At 40.4% G+C, this 18,747-nt stretch overlaps 1 protein-coding gene across 1 annotated transcript; it reads left to right on the plus strand.

The window, feature by feature from the left end:
- Positions 1 to 948: 948 nt before the first annotated feature.
- Positions 949 to 18,500, plus strand: COMT (catechol-O-methyltransferase). Its single transcript, XM_010159002.1, has 5 exons — positions 949 to 1,372; positions 11,653 to 11,935; positions 13,448 to 13,641; positions 15,569 to 15,700; positions 18,261 to 18,500. Exons 2-5 carry the CDS (start codon positions 11,653 to 11,655, stop codon positions 18,438 to 18,440), a joined length of 789 nt encoding a protein of 262 aa, XP_010157304.1. The 5' UTR covers positions 949 to 1,372; the 3' UTR covers positions 18,441 to 18,500.
- Positions 18,501 to 18,747: the final 247 nt, after the last annotated feature.

Below are 18,747 nucleotides of genomic sequence, written 5' to 3' on the forward strand. Positions count from 1 at the left end.
GCTGGAGTGCAGTATTGCTTAGTGCGTTCTTTGTTCTGCTTGATGTCTGGATTATAAGAAAATGTTTGTTGAGCTAAAGCTCTGTTATACATGGAAGGGATACTTCAAAGTTATTCTCTATTGACACTGGGTACTGTGCTATACTGCAAGGTCTTAGTTATGTTTTGTGCTTAGTGCATTCTTTGTTCTGCTTGATGATTATAAGAAAATGTTTGTTGAGCTAAAGCTCTGTTATACATGGAAGGGATACTTCAAAGTTATTCTCTATTGACACTGGGTACTGTGCTATACTGCAAGGTCTTAGTTATGTTTTGTTTAGGGTTACTAAACCACTTTGATGATCTTCACCTACCTCTTTTTCACACAATTCTTTATTCAATTCATCCACTTAAAATTTTTTATTCTTCTCGTCAGGCTCTCAGGTAGTCCCTAATTCTTTCAAGGACCTCCCCCCTCCTGTGACAAAGCCTGTTTTCAGCTCTTCAGCTCCTGTTTCTGCCACATTTGATACAAACCCTTTCTTTAAATGTTTGTAAGTTTCTAGGCTAGAGCTTCAAACACTTGCTGAGTGGGTCTGAGTTTGTAGTGAGAATACAGCAGAGAACTACCACATTGTGTTTGGGTTTTTTTCCTCTTATTTTATAGGGCAATTTAATTGCAGCTTGATTATATTGTTCCCACCTCGAAGGAAACAATATAGACAGTCAAGCCGTGAACAACGTTTTATTATAATAAACCTCTGCTTTTGTCTTAGAGCTGTTTGTAACAGAATATTTCTCCAACTAGAAGCTATAGAAATTCAATATACTATTTATAATGTATTGATTGCACCTCCTTCTGTAGTTGCTGTTAAGCAATTTGCTATACATACTGCCCCTCCTTTCAGCAGTACTCTATATTTAACCCACATGCCGAGGTCTTGTTTCTATGAATTCCGCACTGGCTGTAGCGTGCCACGTCTGAGCTGAAAAAAGAACTAAATCCCTTGGGCCAAATTCATTCCAGGAGTTGCTTGATTGAACACAGTGCATTTACACTGAGCACAGTTTTGGCTCATACCTGACTTTGTCAGCATTCACTGTGCTGTAACCAAGTAACAAGAACACTGTCATTAGGGGACAGATGAATAGCTTTCTCTAAGGTTATTAGAGCACTGAGCACCTTTAAGGAGTGCAGAAATCTGTGAAAGGAGGAGTTGTGGAAAAGGACACCGCTCCTTTTAGAGTCTGTGTAACAGAACTGATAAGCTATTCCTGTGATGTGATCAAATGTGACTGAATACTGCAGGCTCGTGGACTCTTATTCTATAAAATCCACATCAGAGCAGCACAGGAAAAGATCGGAGGGAACAGCTTCTGCTGTACTGAGAAAGGTACATATTTATATTTTTTATTTCTCAGACCTGACATGATTTGTTATCTTAGATAATGTCACTATTTTAAACAGTGGTGAATATGAAAGAAGTGGTGTTTTCCACATTCTGACTGATACTCATTGTCAGGAAGCCAGTCGGTGGGCAGCAGCAGCTTTCAGAGAAAGAGTAGGACATATTTGTGTGTAATGCATTTGTACTGTATTGTAAACCTTGACAGTTGAAAGAAGTGAGATGAGATAACCCCGACTAAATTGGAAATGTAATTTACGGCTATAAGCATGCTGGAATTTGGTACTCATTTGTATTCAGGAAAAAGCTGAATACAAGTCAAGCTTCAGTTCAGTCCTATTTGACTGAATAGCTGCTTTTATAAATATGTTGCCGCAGCTGTATTTTATGAGGGTTTTCATTCTCAAGAGGGAGTTCTGCCACAGCAAAATGTCTATGAAGAACAGACAAAAAGCTAGTACTTTAGCTTGCTAGTCCTGTTGCTGCTTATAGAGTATCTTTCTGATGCCTTTTACAGACGTTCTTTACCTTCTGTCCTTTAAAAACAAAATCATATTTACCAATACTGTCAACCACATGTCATACCGATGATCTCCATAAACAACTTTCACTTCATCTCTGCATTTAACCTTACTTTTTTTCTGCTTACTCAGCCATGGACTCCTAACAAAGCCCTCAAGTTCAGAATCTCATGCATTTGCACAACATTGCAGTATTTAAATGCAAAAGAAAAATTTCCTGATTTACAGCTTTAGTTTGCATTAGTGGGAAAAGAGTTTAACCACATTAACACTGCAATTTACTTGTTACACAAGTTTAGCACTATTTCTTAGCAGCCTGCAGCTGGTATCAGGTTTATCTTTGCCAGCCCCACACTGTTGTCTTTCAGCATTCCTTCAGGATCACTGGAATTGGAACTGACTGGGAATTTTCTGAAAAAACATAATTTTGGCAGCAGTAGTTGAAACCAGATCTTAATGTGTGAGGCCATCCATACCAGTTTTGCTAAAACTCTCTCATGAGACGTTTCTCAGAAAGCAATTTCTAGCTAAAGTAAGAGACACTATGCCAACTCCAGCTACTTTTCTGGGGAGGGCATTCACTCAGGATTTGAGACTAAGGTCTTATGCCTGCTCTGTCTCAGTTAGGCTGCCACTTCCCATGCAGTGCTTCGGTTACCTGCTGTGCGGTGGTGGATCCCATCTTGCCTGGCCATTTAGAGCTGCTCATTTCTATAGAAATGAGCCATCATTTCTGCAGGGATTTCCTTCTTATTCTTTCAGATCCTTACTACCACGTTTCAGCCATGCACTCCCCCTGGCCTAAAGAGCAGCTTGTGGAGAGCAGAAAGCTGTGCTGGGAGAGAGACAGATTTACACTAGATTAGCTGGTAGCTTTGGAAGCAGGGCAGGAGCACGCAGTGGGGATTTGGGACACTGAGGATTCAGCTCTTGATCTTTGTGAGATAGAGAATGTGAAATAGGTCTGTCACAGGTGATTATGTTGACAACAACTAGTCATTTTCGTCTTTCCTCTTCCAGCCCTTTTCTCCCTACCTGCATTTGTGGCAAAATCATTCTCTAGGAGCTTGTTTTACCCCCTGGGGAACATGAAAATCTCACCTGAGAAAACTTTTTATGGACTAGGTCCTAGTATACTGACAGGGCAGAGCACCTTCTACTTTTATCAGTCCACTGCCCCCTAGGTGGGATTTGTACAGTTCAGCTGAGCTATGCCAACCACTGTCCTCAAACACTAGTACAAATAGTACAAATGCATCTAGAGTTCTGGAGTGGGAATAAGGGTTGTTAGAGACAAATGCTTCCTAGGAGTACCTGAACAGATCTTATTTCTGAAAAGCTGTCTTTGCTCAAGATCCAGTGAAGTGCATTTCTTATCCTTGAAGAATTCTCTCCCCCCAGACTCTGGCTTGAATGGTGCAGTGTGTTCACTAGGCCAGTCTGGATCAGAACACTAGCAATCCAGGCGGATCTGCTTGTGTTACAGGTTATGAGGCCTCTCAGCGTGGCCAGTTTATTCTAAACTTCGTATTCTTTAGGTGGCACATAACTGTTATATAAAACTTTCCTTTGGGTGACAGCACCAAATACCACTTAGACTATGGCTACTGTGCATGGAGTTTTCAGTGAGCAGCAATTATCCTAATTGAAATCTATCTGTTGAGAAGGGATGTAAACACCCTTATGAAGCTTAGTTGATGTGGCTCCCTAGTACTAATAATCACTTTCATGTTCTTTTACTTTCATTCAGTAAGAAAAAAACCTGTTTCTTTTCAACCTGAGAAGAGGAAAAAAGAGAAGACAAAGGCCGGGGTGGGGGGGGGGGGGGGGGAGGAAATAATCAGAACTTCGCATTGATAGAAGTCAGAATTTTTGTAGGCATGGTAGCAAAGCTAAATTGTAGTAATTTGAAAAAAAAAAAAAAACCACAAACCGAGGAAGATGGACATTTAGATTTCATGCAAGAAATAGTTAGTGAAAAACTATGTGAAGTCTGTTCAGCTTGCTTTTATAATGTCAGTAGAAAATCAGAATGGCAAACTCCTAGACTAAGTTTCCATTGAAATACAAGCTATTCACATTTGGCAATATGCTGATCATTCTTCAGTGTTGCACTCATTTGAAAATACATAAACAATGATGAAAGAATAGGAGGTAAAAAAGATGGGTTTTTGACCTTTAAAAGTACTAAAATACGAAGCTGTTGAATTGCGTTGCCTACAGCAACAGGATACAATATGTTTGGCAAAAGTTAGTTTAGTTTTTCTGACCAAACTACTCTGCCTGGGAGAAGATTAAGAAAAGCAAAATGCCACGAAATGGAGATTGCCCCATTCAAGTCAGCATAGGACAAAGAGCCATCAACTCTATTCATGGCACAGCAACGATCTCCTCTGGCCTAGTGCAGAGCAACAGACATTGTTAAAACGTGTAGAAATGTGCTGACTCTTCTGCATTGTTTTAGCTTCTTAAACAGCTTATATACCCTTACTAATATGCAAATCCTCTGCATACTTTAGTGCTTGAGATACTTAAAGGCATAATTTCAGCAGAAGCTTTTGTAGAGTTTGAACTCAAACCTTTTAACGCTTTTCTAAAAATGTGGGGTACACCTCCCTCCTTCAAACAGGTACAGAGTGTACAGGAGGGCTTGATGTGTTAATTTGTAAAGACTTTGTAAAAAACCTCTAGAAGATGATTTGCATTATTACATTCTTCTCTCCGCAGACTTAGCAGCAGTGTCTCTGCAATGACTTAGGCCCTGTTGTCCCCAGGCACTCTACTATTGTAGACCATTTCAATTACCCTCAATACCATCAGTGGGATGGAGAGATCCTTTTGTGAAAAAAGGTTGAATGGTATAAGTTTACCAAGCACTCCCCATTCACCAGGTTATGTGAGCTAATAAAGCTTGAATTACATTCTAAACCCTTCAGCATCAGAATGCTGAAGTGCTGTCTGGATGCTTGGAGACTTGTAATAAACTCTTAAACAACAAACCAGTACTTGGCAGTTAGATTAAATTCATGAAAAATTATACCACGATTGGTGTAACATCATCTTTCCTCAAAGGCCTGATTTGTCAGCAAGCTGAAATCACTTAAGGAAAGTGTTTGAAGCACTGTCTGTCTCCACATTTTCCCCGTTGTTTATAAACTTAAGAATAATAACGTTACATAAGCATTTGCTGTCTTGGTATTCCAGAATGGATCTCGTTAGTTAATGCAGATAAAATCACTTTGCCTTTCCTCAGGTGTTATCCATTTATCCATAGCAGGGACTTTTCTAACAAAGATTAATTCAGCTTTACACCACCTTGAAAGTTACAGTAACTTTAGCTTACTCTTGTGACAACAAAAATGTAGATAAGTCAGGTAAGTCAGCTCAGCAAAGATCAGATCAGAAAAAAAATGCCAAAATGAGACTCCAGCTGAAGTCCCCTGACTCAGGATAACAAAGTTTACTCTTATTCCAGTCCTGGAGAATACCAGTCTAATGTACGTACTGTCTTTGTAGAAGAGATTTTTGGTGATTATGTTTAGGACTTCATTTTCAGTACAAAGCAAAGCAATATTAGTTTATCCAAGCTAAAATTGTAATGAGAGGTTTTGAAATTGGGCTTATAAGGATTCACCTTGATTAGAAAAATGTTCTATCCAACGATTTTCAGCCTCACAAGTATTTTAATACCCATCATATCTTATTTTTGCATCTGTAGGAAATGAGGTCTTGTTAATGACTCATAATGTAATGAACTATGCTTCAGAATAGTTAAATAATCAAATTTAATACTTTTTTTAATCCCCTGTGAAACTCACTAAGGCATATGTCCTTATTAAAACTCAGAACGTTCAAAGGTACTTACTTTTAGCATGTATATTTTTCTTCTTTTTTAGCAGAGAGAGGTTGTTTTGGAATCTGAGAAAGAGTAGCAATCAGTAGTTCAGATCAAATCTCCATACACCTTCCTCTAACAGGAAGTTCATACAGCTCTTATGAAACACTGAGAAAAATCTCAATTTGAATTCATCTGGTTACTCAGAATTACCTTAAAAATTGATGTTACCTTATTTTTCACTTCAGGGAATTCTAAGACCAATTATTTCTTAACAGTATTTGGAAAAAGTACCAGAAGGACTGATAAATAGTATTACTGAAAGATTGTTACTGTAACCTTTGGTGAAATGGCTGGAGTCATCTGTACAAGAATAAAGAACATGATGGGTTTTGCTCCATCATGTAGGCATTTTTATGTTCTTAGAAAAACTGGAGATCATATAGTAGTCAGGGGGTAGTGAATCCCCTACCTTAACAACTATTGCCATAATAATAGATCCCTACGTCAGAGCCAGTCTCTTGAGATTACTTTTATAGCCATTGGAATGAATTAGATATTTTATATTTAAGGGCAAGTAAGTTGGGGCAGCAGATTCCCACAATTTGTGTTTGTTTCGCTCTTTGAAAGTGTCTTTTTAAATCTCTGTAAGCTGAAACAAAGGTGCTCCCATTCAAATGCTGATTGTTTGATTATGGTTTGCAAGAGGGAAAAACTGCTGAACTGCATTATCAAGTTATGATTTGGTCTTATGAAACCTGCCAAAATGAGGAAGATTAGATGCATAAGAAAATAACTCAGTGCTTCAGAAAGACTTGTCAGTAGTTTGACAGGTTTGGGCATGAAGTTTTAATATGTTTTCTTTTAAACTTAGTCTTCTCAAAACCAGATTTAGTGGTACGTGTTATTCGTTCCTTTCTGTAATGTTACCCTCCAGTTTTCTGTTTATTTCCTTGCTGAATTTTTCATTTTGCCTACTATTTTCCACTTCAAATTTTAGTTTTCAAAGAGAAGGCTCACTTTATCATGGTGTTTGTAATGCACAGAAGAGGTTGCAGTGCTAACCTGTGTAGTTGCAACCTCAGTACAAGCATTAAATAATAAGAGCGACTGCTTTGTAATAAGTGGTTATGGGAAACTTGACTATGTGCAGGTTCAGTTTTATTGCATATTTAATGAATCTCATGAATCCACATTAAAGCTAAAATTACAGTTGCATTTTCTAAAGCTGTCATAACATGACTGTCTCTTAGGTAGTGGTAGTTTTAAATTGGTTGAATTACACACTTAATTTTCATATCAAGTATTTTCCAGCTAAGAATATGAAAGCCATTACCTATTTTGGTGCAGATTATTTTTTCGCTTTGAGTACATGACCATCAGCAATGCATCTTGCCCTTGGCAGCCTGCTTCTACAGTCTACTGCTATTACTAGGTTTTCACACCTAAGAAGACAGAAACTAAGAGGGATAAACTTTGAAAAAAAAGAAACTGTGTGGATTTAAAAAAAAAAACCAAACCCAAAACCCAAAACCCAAGCCAAGATATGTCTGGTTTGCTCATTTAAAAAGTTACCTTCTCTGGAAAGTGCTTTTCAGGATAATTGCCTCCTAAAGGAACTCTGCTGCAAACGACCCATACTGCCAGTTTATGAAGGCGCTGGGGTGTTATACGGCAATAATAATAAAAACCCCAATAGTTAAAAAACATTCCTTGATACAGCAAAAACAAGTGAACTTGTTTAGGAATGGAAAAAAGCAGCATGTACTACATAGGTTATTGCTACCTGTGAGCAACTCGAAGGATCGGTGGAGGCAGGTGGGCTCTGCTGTTACATACAGCAGCATTCACGTGGGTCTCAGAAGTGCAAAGATCTAGCTGAGGCACTGTAAGAAACGAGTCACTCGGAGCACTTGATCATGGCCAAGCTGAAGTGTTTCTTTGTTTAAGTTTTAGATCTAAGACTATCCCCAAATTATACACATTTGAGCTTCAATTCATAGCTTTTTCATCTTCTTGACAAATAGGTTACACACAACTTGTAAACAAACCAGTGCTAACAGCCACTCGCCAGTCCAGATCTGAAGAGACATGAAGTGAAATGCAGGTCAGAATTTTGCCTTCAGAGGGGATTCTTGGGTGAACCTGAAGTGGTAAGATTGCACAGCTGAAGATCCAAAATTTGTTTCCCAGGTGGCCCAGCAGAACTATTAGTTCTTGCCCTTCCAGACAGGGTAAAGGGCTGTCAACCTGCTTATGGTTTTGCATAAGGAATGGGTGGAAGAGGCTGCTATGGCTACCTGTGTGGTTCAATAGCATATCCCAGTTTGTACCTTTTTGTTAAGCTATTTGCATCTTGGTACCAGGATGTCCTGCTGCAGTACCTGCCTGGGTTGCAGCAGCCTAAATACGATCTATGCCTTTGAAAAGACAGAGCATGTACATCTTAAACAAGGTGTCTTTCTCTGCACAAATTGCACTCTTTTGAAACAACAAAATCTTTAAAAGGATACTGCTGTCCAAGTAAGGATGGAGGTGAAGTGTTTGTTCCAGATCAGCTGAACTTACTAAGAATCAGCAGATCTGATCCAAGTTGAGTGCTTTTCTCTGCTCTGGCTAAAAGAGACACATTAAGAAATAGCATTTCACAGGCTGCAGACAAAGACGAGCAGCTGTACTTCCTTAATACATGGGCTTTTTAGCATGTGATGTCTTGTAATTTTGGTGTATAAAGCCCGTAGCAGCATGGGAGAATAAGGCAATGGATATCTGGTTTGCTGACATACCTTTCTATGCCTGGGAAGCAATGTGAAATGGAGGAGCAGGATTTTACTGTGAAGCAGATCCTTTTTGTTAAGGTTTAAAAGGAAGTCTTCACAGTCTGTTTCCTGTCTGAAAAAGAAGTCTCAGCATCCCTGCAGGACAGGGAGTGAGGCTGAGTTAGCCTACAGATAATCTCTCTCCCTGTTTTGAGAAATCTCACCAAATGGTCTCATATCTATACTAAGCAATAAAGGAGGAAAGCTGTTCCTCAAAAAATACAGCACCTAGTTAATCCTGCAGCTATCATCCACTCTTGCTGTCCAACAGGTCTTTGAAGGGCAGCCCCAAACACACTAGCAGAAAGTCATAGTGCCGAAGCAACAGCTTGTGGCAAGTTTGTACTGAGAGGATGCCAAAGTATCCATCGTAACCAGAGGATTACGTCTGGCAGGAGTCTAAAATAATTCTGAGTGCCAGCAGTCTTCAGTTCTAGAGGGGCCTGAATACACTTGGACTGCCACCAAGTGAGTCACTGGTATGCAGGGCTCACGTGGTTTTCCATGTCCGGAGGCAGGAAGGTTAGATACGTGCTGGTGTCAGTAAATGGTTTCTGGGCTCCATCCATTCATTGCAGTTCAGAATAATTATCTCTCAACTATGTCAGTAACCCAAATCTATCAACAGTGACCATACAATCAACTAAGTCATGAAAGCCAAGTGAAGACAAGCCAAGAGAAGATGGAGAGGTAGTTTTCTGCTAAACTAATGATTTTCATAGCCCAATCCAAATTCTCAGTGGACAGGTAATGTGGAACATCTTCATCTATAAGAACTAGAAAGAGCAGGAGTCCCATCAGGAAGGTTCAGGACAATTGGGCTGATCAGTAGAACTACTAGTGTGTAGAAGGAAAGAAGAAAAATTGGCATCCAGACCTTTGTGCTTCTGTTAAGTAAAAAGCAGGTTCTTGTTAACTAAGAAACAAAATTCTGAATGTCCAAGAAGCAAGATTTTCATGTGCTAATGGTGCTAGCAAGCCCTGAAAAGAAATGTCTCAGGTCAGACTTCGCACGGAAAGCATTAACACTGGTGACTACTTAAAAGCAATAGACTTTTAACTGCTCCTGAAAACCATACTTGCTGTGTAACTAAGGTAAGTGGATGGGTGAACAAACAACGGCTGGGCTGTAGGTTGAGCATATCTCCATGGAAACTCAGTCATCCTCTGCACTCAAAATGTGTTCTGCGTGGTGATTCGCAATTTAAAGCAGTGGGATAGATTTCTCCTAGGGGTAATGTGTATGTGCCAAATCCCATTCCAGAACGGAGGTCTGACCACCCATAAAATTTAGGATTTTCCTGGGGCAATTTTTGGGGAAACAAACAATAAAGGGAAGCAAGAACAAGTAGGTAGAGATCTAGGGTAGTATTTGGTTAATTATATAGCCATTTTATGTCTGGCCTTGGTCAACTTAGGACAGATTTTTGAGGATGATGTAGCTCCTGTTGGAATGGTTTTGCTGAACTCCAGGTAGGTGGAACATTAATACAAGTGCAAGTGGAAGCTGTTCACCATTTTTAACAAGTTTGAAGAGAAGAGACTTAATAGCAAGACTTAGAGACTAGAAAGAGTTGAGTGTCATGTTCTTTAAGAATAACAGTTTAAAACCAGTGCAACTCAATCCAGCCTGCTGAGGTTAAGAAATTAGTTCTGCATCCTTTAGACCTGTGTTCAGATGCCTAGTTAGACTTAAAGAACAAATGAATCCTAATACTAACTGGAGCACATTCCAACCTGTGCTCTCCTCCCAGTCTGCGACTGTCAGGCTCCGCTTGTGGGAAGCAGAGGTGGAAAAGCGGAGGTGTTATAAGCTACATCATCAGAAATCAGGTGTGTTTTGAGTTGTACAAGAGGAGCTTCACCCGCAGAAAATCCGCAGGAAAATCACAACCCTTAGTTTGGCACCCTCTCAAAGGCTAAATCAATTCCATACCCTTTCTTTATCAGATCTTTTGTGCTGTGACTCCTGCATGGAAGTAAATGCACCTTCCTGTATACGAGCTTGTCTGAAATCCATCAGAGTAAATGGTTTTGATGGGATTTATTGCTTGAGCTGTACAGGGTGACACAGATCCCATCTGCTGAGCTTTACGTTCAAATGCCCTAAACTCTCAAACAGAAACACACAGCACCCATGCTGCACACACACAGGCACCTGCAGCTATGACGCTGAATTTCGGGGGGAGAATAGACACAACCCCATCAGATCATTCTGAGCTGGCCCATCAGAGAAGTACAGTGTGCCCTTCTGTTACATCTCTTCAATTTCGTGAGCCTGAGCTCTTCTCTGATTCATCTTTAAGTTTTTATAACCAGTGAGAAAACATCCCCGCTTTATAAAATGTATATTTTGTTCTCAAAAGTGTCAGATTGGTGGTTCATGTCAAAGGTTTTATATGCAGGAAAAAGGCTTCTATTTTCTATAAACCATTCCACCTGGGTCCCTCTGCTGCAGGCTCTGCAGGGAAGGAGGCAGGGTGAGTTCTGCTGACACATCAAGCTCAGCTTCTCCGCAGAGCATGCAAGAACAGCAGATGCTGGCAAAGAGGTCTGCGCCTGAGGTAGTAACTCATGACCTGCAGACTGATTCGAAACAGCACGTTACCTAACAGTGCCTGCTTGCTGCTGATACCCTGCTCGGAATTAAAGCGTGAGATGCTCTGTATTTTCATACCAAGGCCAGCTTCGAAGTTTCCCAGTGATAAGAAATTAGAAGAGTGGGGTCCCATGCAGGCCCTAATATAAGATTTTAAATCCTTTGAAAAATAGTAAGATGCCAAGAGGCTCCTTGTGCAGTGGCATGCTTGGAGCCAGGACTGAGCAGCTGTGTGGGGGAAGGGACCAGAGCATTAAATAAAGCTACTTGTTGACTGCCTGTAAAACTGGCTTCTAAAGGGAGTGCCTCAGAACACCATCCATTACCAAGTGACAGAGAGTCATTTTCAGTTACTCTGGGGAATGTAATAATTAAACTCTTGTGTGTTCCTGTTCAGTATGGTTGGTTGTGGGTTATACAGTTTAATATTTACAAGAAGGATAGCTCTCTCCAGTGCCACCTTAACCCTGGCCTGTTTTTCTCTTTCCTTCCAGATGCTGGAGAGCTCTTCAGTCCTTTTGTTCATTATCCTCGCCCTGCTTTTCATTTTGCTGCTCTTTGTGGGGCTCATCAGGAAAAACGGCACTGCTGCCCTTATCTGGAATGAAATAATCCGGGAGAAAATAACCAATTTCATCATGAATCAGAGCAAAGAACAGAGGATTTTAAATTTTGTGCTGCAGAATGCAGTCCGAGGAGACCCCTGTAGTGTGGTGGACACTATAGATAAATACTGCTCCCAGAAAGAGTGGGCCATGAATGTGGGCGATGAGAAAGGTAATTGCAGCAGGGATCAGCACTTGAAAGATCCTTCAAGACTAGCACAGTGCAGGACATCATATTGTATTCACAGAGTAACTTCCATCTGCTAGCAAAACCCAACCAAATAGCCTTGTGGTCAGCAGAGTAGTTCTATGAACAGTAACGCATGCTTGTGCAGATGTCTTTGATGAGGAGTATCCAGTGAGTAATCCAGGAAGTCACAGGACCAAATCTGGGTTTGTATGTCTTGTACACTGCAAGTGTGTAAGCAGTGGTGACAATTTATGGGAAAAATCTGGGGTTACGTTATACCTCTGTTCCTATACAGGGTGGCCTTAAGCATAATTCATTAAGTACTTTCAGATACTTAAGCAAAAGTAAATAGTAAATTAAAGAGAAAGTATTTTAAACCATATGAATTTTTTGTATGCAAGCATAAGTTGCATAAGTTACAAGCTACTGTTGAAAGAAGAAATCCCACCGATGTAATACAGAAAAGCAGCTATCAGACATCAGTCAGTGCTACATAGCAAGTATATCATCTTGTTCTTGCCTCCTGAAGGAAAATACATGGACAAAACATTTTTTTCTTAGCTGCAGGAAGTGATACTCCTTACAAACCAGGACAACTGTAACGGCAAAATATTAACATGTTCCCCTATGAATTAAACACAAAAGTACCTCTTGCTGGGAAATTGCAGGGAAAATTTGCTTAGTGTGGGATTAACATAGCTAATGAAATACAACTGGAAGCATTGTAATAAAAATGATTCTCTGCCATGGGTACATTTTGTGAAACTAGCTCCTCTGCATGCCAGGCTGGGGTGCTTAGGGCAACAGAACAGTAGGTGGTGGCTGAGTAGGAATTCTTAATGCCTAAACTTTGATCATTTGGGATTATATTCTTAAAACATTCACTCTAGTTTTTCTCTGACCAGCTGAACTTTCCTCAGATAAGATCCATCAACGATAACGCTTCTCTAGTTCTGAAGATTTCGAGAGTGACCACATGATCTCAAGATGCAAGTGTCACCGTCACACTATTCATAAACAAACGACACTAATGTTTTCCATCCCACAAATTCATCTAGTGAATCCAAGTATTTTGCAGCTTTAGAAGTGTACTTTTTCCTTTAAAAACAAGTATTTTGCACTCAAAATTTAGGAATTACATATTTTATAAATATGGCCAGCTTCTGCAATAAGTTCTTGGAAAAAAACCCTGCATTTTTCCCTTGGAACACTATAAATATTTTAGTTAATTCAGGCACTTCCTAACTCAGAAATGTTTATATTGTGAAACAAAGTAATATTTCTTTTTTAGTTAAAAGTTTGCATTTTGAAACTTGCAACGTCCATGATCAACTTGATCATAGATAAGCCAATAATTTGACACCAACCCTTAATTTTTGAATGTCCTGAGCAACTGAGTACATGGATTTTGAAAGTTTCTTGTCACTACCTTGCTCCTCTATATATGAACCAGTTGGATTTTGTCAAAAGTTGACCTATTTCCATTTTATTCAGGTTTAATTCTAGACAAGACAGTGGAAGAAGTCAATCCATCAGTTGCACTGGAGCTGGGAACGTATTGTGGCTACTCAGCAGTTAGGATTGCTCGGCTACTGAAGGCCGGAGCTCGTCTTCTCACTGTGGAGTTCAACCCAGAATTTGCTGCTATAGCTAAGCAGATGATTGAGTTTGCTGGAGTACAAGATAAGGTAAATACCATTTTTCTCTGGTTGGTATGGAGGAAGCAATATATGGACAGTGGGACTTTATCCATAGAAACAACATTAATAGGTTTAAATTTGTTTTTACTTGTCAAGCAAGTATGACACCCTAAATGTTTGGGAACATGCAGAGTTTAACCATCAGGCTTGATAGCAGGGAAAAGCTACCAGTGCCCATACAGAGAACCAAGGTCATCTGCTTCCTTGTATATACAGTGCAAGTGAGCTCAATTTGTTAGCATCAGTCAGGCATCCAAGTACGATGCCGATGCAGATCCAGCTGAGAGTCAGGGTAGAGTTTTAGGCTTGTCAAGTAGTTGTGTGTGTAACCAAAACAATCAGGGCTCTTCTCCAAAGTTCTTTGCTATGTAAGTTAGGATGAAGATTTGGAGGGGCAAGACCAGAAACAATCATATACATCCATATCTCCTTAAAATTTTGAAAGCATTTAGACTTTATCTTCCAGTTTGGCCTCTTCACTATTCACTGGTTAGTACAGCAGACAGGCCATTTGCTGAGAACTATTTTCAAAACCCACAGCGACTGTAAGTAATTTCAATTATAGTCATAGGACATCAGCACACACAGTCCTTTTGATAAAATTAGTAACCGCTATTGCAGAACTGGTTAGATTTACACCATTATTGAACTGCAAGACTGCCCCACAGATTCCGCCTCCTAGTCATTAGAAGTCTTTCTATGATTTTCACCTGACACTTATTCACAGCCTTTTTTTTTTTTTTACACCCACAGTCCTTATTTAACTACCTCTTTGCTTGGTTACAGTCCCTGACCTCTCACAGCAGTACAGTTCAGGATATCACCATGTTGCCTGCCAAGAGCTAATCTAGAATACTGGGTTTTTCTATAAAGGTTGAATTCAGTGTCAAGACAAAGTACAACAGAAAACCGAACCACAGTCTAATTTGTTACAAAAGCTCAGAAGAAGCAGTTGCATTTTGTACTGTGAACTTCAGATGAGATAGACTTACCCAAATCTATTTGGACACAATATATATACCTAAATTCTGTGCAGTCTGAGATGTCTTGACTCTCTACAGTTGGCTGAGATGCAGGTTATTTCCAGTCTATAACCCCTCTCAGCCCAAGGCAGACACGCAGAGCTGGTCAGGGGGTTCACGTCTGGGAAGTGCCTGGCTGACTAGACAACTCACTTCAATGTAGATGATAGAACTAGAGGAAATAAATCCCACCATGGGATCTTCTAATGTGTTTAACTTCTTGAAGAGAACCTGAAAGTACTAGTGACATCTAAAATTGCATTCTCCCCATCCGATTTAACCTCCTGATCAGCTGTGAGTCATAAACCAGACAGATTTCCTTGCCATCTTTTTCATCCACAGTATATGGTGCTTGCTTATCAAATCAACGTGCAGCAGCTTCTTTCAGTTTAGCAGCACTAATGCCAATAAACCTGGGAGCAAGATGCAATAGCCTCTGTCCTGCCTCCTCCATCTACTCGCCATATTAATTTTACACCGTAGCCTCATTTAAAATTAATGTGTTCTCTGTATTTTTTGCTTCCTTTGGACTACAAGATTCAACTGAGATGTAACTAAAAAAGTAATTAAAACTACTGTTTTCAATAGGAGATTCCCACGTTTTCAGTAAAGAATCACATTATCCAACAGAAACTACAGGTCACTTTTTTTCTGCTATTATTTAAAAAAACCCACCACCACAAAACAAAATTATCCAAATCCATATTTTGGAAGATAACTGAGTTGATTTAACAAAAAGTAAACTTGATCTAACACTATGAAATAATTCAGCTGATGCAATATTATTTATGCAATAAACAACATCCCTGATATTTGGCTACAACTTAAAATAAGCTAGAGGCACGTGCTTTTTCTTAATGGTTCACATTTCATCAGATGGATTTGCATTTCAGGTAAAACTCCTAGAAGGCCCTTCAGAGGAAATTATCCCCCAGCTGAAGAAAAAATATGAAGTGGATACTCTGGATTTTGTCTTCCTGGACCACTGGAAAGACAGATACACACCAGACACCATCCTGCTTCAGGTCAGTTTGCACAATTTCAGCCTTAAAAGCAAATGCCTTGATGTCTGTGAGGCCTATATTCTTTCTGAAGGACCTCATCCTCTGGAAAATGAACAATGGCAGCCAAAACAGAAACCCTGTAAGAAAAGATCTGGGGGACAGGATCCCAAACTTTTATTAGGAACAACTGGTGACACTACATAGCTCAGCACTGGGCAACTAGTGTTGAACCATTTGGTTTCCTGGGTCTGCAGTAGGAGTACTAGCTGGAGGAGCGCATGATCTGGGTGTTATGCTCCCTAGGAGTGTCTGCACTCGCTAACTGGAACACTTGACCAAAAACCATCCTGATCGGGGAAGCAGGTGAGACTTAGGACCTGCATATCCCAGCTCCAACTCTCTAATTTCCTCAGTACCCCTTTTTTTGCCTGGGTCTGTGGTGCCAGCAGAGCCTTTTGATGAAATGCTATTTTGGTAGCACAGCTGGGTATCCTCTTTCTGCGAGTCTTTACTTCCCCATACCAACTGGCTGCAAAGCAACCTGCGGAGGAGCGCAGGCTGCCCCAGTCAGGCACTTGCCAGAGAAGTGCTGTCCATCTCCAGCCCTGCCTGTGGAAAAGTTGCTCACTTCTTCCCAACCTGCCTTAGCATCACTAAACAAGCTGGCTGTAACAGCAGTAGGCAGTGACAGAGGTCCTCTGGTGGTTACCTCACCTAATAGGAAGGTATTTTCAGGTTAAATAACTGAGACTGACAATGTGTATCTATCAACACAGGATATGCAGTACCTCTCCCAGCTTGGGAGCTACAGGCTTACAAAATTTTCTGCAACAGCCTAAGACGACTGCAAGTGTCATCTTTCAATTATTTTCTTCACAAATAAATACACTTTTTTTTGAGGCTGCCTCTTATACTGAGAGCCTGCCAACTATTTCCTGACCCCTGCTTAGGGACTATAACATTGTTTTCTAATCCAGGCTCCCGTTTTTTTAATTTCAGCCTTGTCCTCCACATGGCTGCTTGAAAAGGAAATTTGTTTGGGGTTATGAACAGCTGGTATTGAATTTACACAGCAGTAGCTGAATAAAATGTTCCCTCCCTACAGTTATTTTGCACCCAGAGACTGTTTTCTTTTAAACTGGCTGCGTAAGGATGACTGAGCTCTTTCCCCTGCACATCCTTATCAGAGCTTAACCTTCCTAACGCAGCCAAAACAAACAGGTACTTCAGTTCCATCCTAGCGGTCAGTCAGCAACTGTGATACAAAGTTGCTTCGCTTAAAAAAAATTATGCAATTAGGAGAAAGATGAAGAAAAGATCCCCACGTTTTCTCCGATGTTACAAACCTTCTCACATGCCATTGTGGCACGTACTGCAAAATGAACAGTGAATATGAAAGGTGAATATAAAACATTCAGATCAAATGTGTATTGAAAGTGGCCCAGACAGCATTCCCTTTCACGCACTTCCAGAAGAACCTGACAGGAAGAACATCTGAAGTCCTCATGACCAGTGGAAAATACAGCATGTGTCACTTGTAGGCTTCTATAGTGGGCTTCCGCAGAACAGAAACAGACCAGAGGGCATTTGCCATGTCTCTGAAATTGCTTCTACTCTGCTGCCTGGTGTTCAGTCACCAGAGGCAAAAGCACTAAGCCAAACAGCCTCTGCAGCACACGCATCAACAGGACTTCTCTAATATACTGGGAACGACAGAAACCACACCATGTTTTGGCTGCCACTGCTGCTTGTAACCACAGGGTCACAACCAGCCTGACTGACTACAGACTGTCTGTTTTGAAACAGCTGGTAAGCTCAGATAAGCCACTTCCACCACTTTTACTTTTTCTATCAGTAGAAGTTAGGTTTTATGTTTACTGAGGATACACAGTGCACTTGAAGCAAATTCTACAAGTTAATTATGCCTTGTGGAAATTTGTCAGTGGTCTTCATTGTGCAAAAAACCCTGCTTCATGCCCAGCTCCTGAACAAAGGGGCAGAAAGTTGTACAAGATGAAAGGAAAACAAGCACAGAAAATCTCTTTTATTCATTTAGTGGTTTTGGAGTCTGACTTCCAACTGCTTCCTGAACCCTGCTTTTTGATTTTGACTGAGACTAGCCAAAGCAGACTGGTACGTACCAGTCTCCCAAGTGATCTTAAGAGCTACTACAACATTTTTTAATGCCACATTAAAAAAAAGTTTTCAAACATCAGGCATGAGACCCCAAGCAAACCACCTTACTGATCATGTAGAGACAGTTGGAAACAATCTGAACAGGAAACTGCACACCTCCACTGCACTTGATTTGCTATGGCAGAACCGGACTGAGCCAACACGTTACCAGCATCTCTGATGTCCTACTGGTGGTGTTAACAGAAAAAGTCAGCGTCTTAAACATGACCACAAAGGATCGGAGAGTTACTCACCTTCTCCCATGTCTTTTCTTCCCACCAAACCCATTGTACAATGGGTTTTTGGATGCAGGCATTTGAGTATGACATGATTAACATAAAAGCACATTACATTCAAGCCAGTGTCTGCTTAACAGCCACCATAAAGCAATTTCTCTTCTTTCTAGGAATGCAACTTGCTGAGGAAGGGTTCAGTTCTTCTGGCTGACAATATCATCGTCCCAGGAGCTCCAGAATTCCTTAAATATATCCGCAACAACCCCCGTTTCCAATGCACTAACTACCCATCTCATCTGGAATATATGAAAGTGGAGGATGCTATGGAAAAGGCTGTGTTTTTGGGATAAAGAGAGCCATTAATACTCAACATTTGTTTCAAATGATATAAATGCAACTGCACAGGTTAACTTGTTCATGCTTTAATTTTTGGGGTTTGTATTTTGGAGCCTGTAATTAAAAGGAGGCGCTAGTGGAGATCATTTTAGACTAGGTGGAAGCCGAGATGGGGATTAAGTAGGGTAACTGCTCTAAGGTCTGCTGCATTTTTTCAGGCGATTCCGCAAACCCAAGGCAAAGCACGTTGCCTTGCCCTGACCAACAGAACTTGACCAACAGTCTTATTTTGAGCTCAAACCCAAACAACCAGGTTGGGCT

This window comes from Eurypyga helias, unplaced genomic scaffold (assembly GCF_000690775.1).
Source record: "Eurypyga helias isolate BGI_N326 unplaced genomic scaffold, ASM69077v1 scaffold39960, whole genome shotgun sequence".
NCBI lineage: Eukaryota > Metazoa > Chordata > Aves > Eurypygiformes > Eurypygidae > Eurypyga > Eurypyga helias.

Coding starts and splice junctions, on each gene's coding strand:
- COMT (XM_010159002.1), top strand. CDS start 11,653: ATGCTGGAGAGCTCTTCAGTCCTTTTGTTCATTATCCTCGCCCTGCTT. Junction 11,936..13,447: donor GAATGTGGGCGATGAGAAAG/GTAATTGCAGCA, acceptor CATTTTATTCAG/GTTTAATTCTAGACAAGACA. Junction 13,642..15,568: donor TTGCTGGAGTACAAGATAAG/GTAAATACCATT, acceptor TTTGCATTTCAG/GTAAAACTCCTAGAAGGCCC.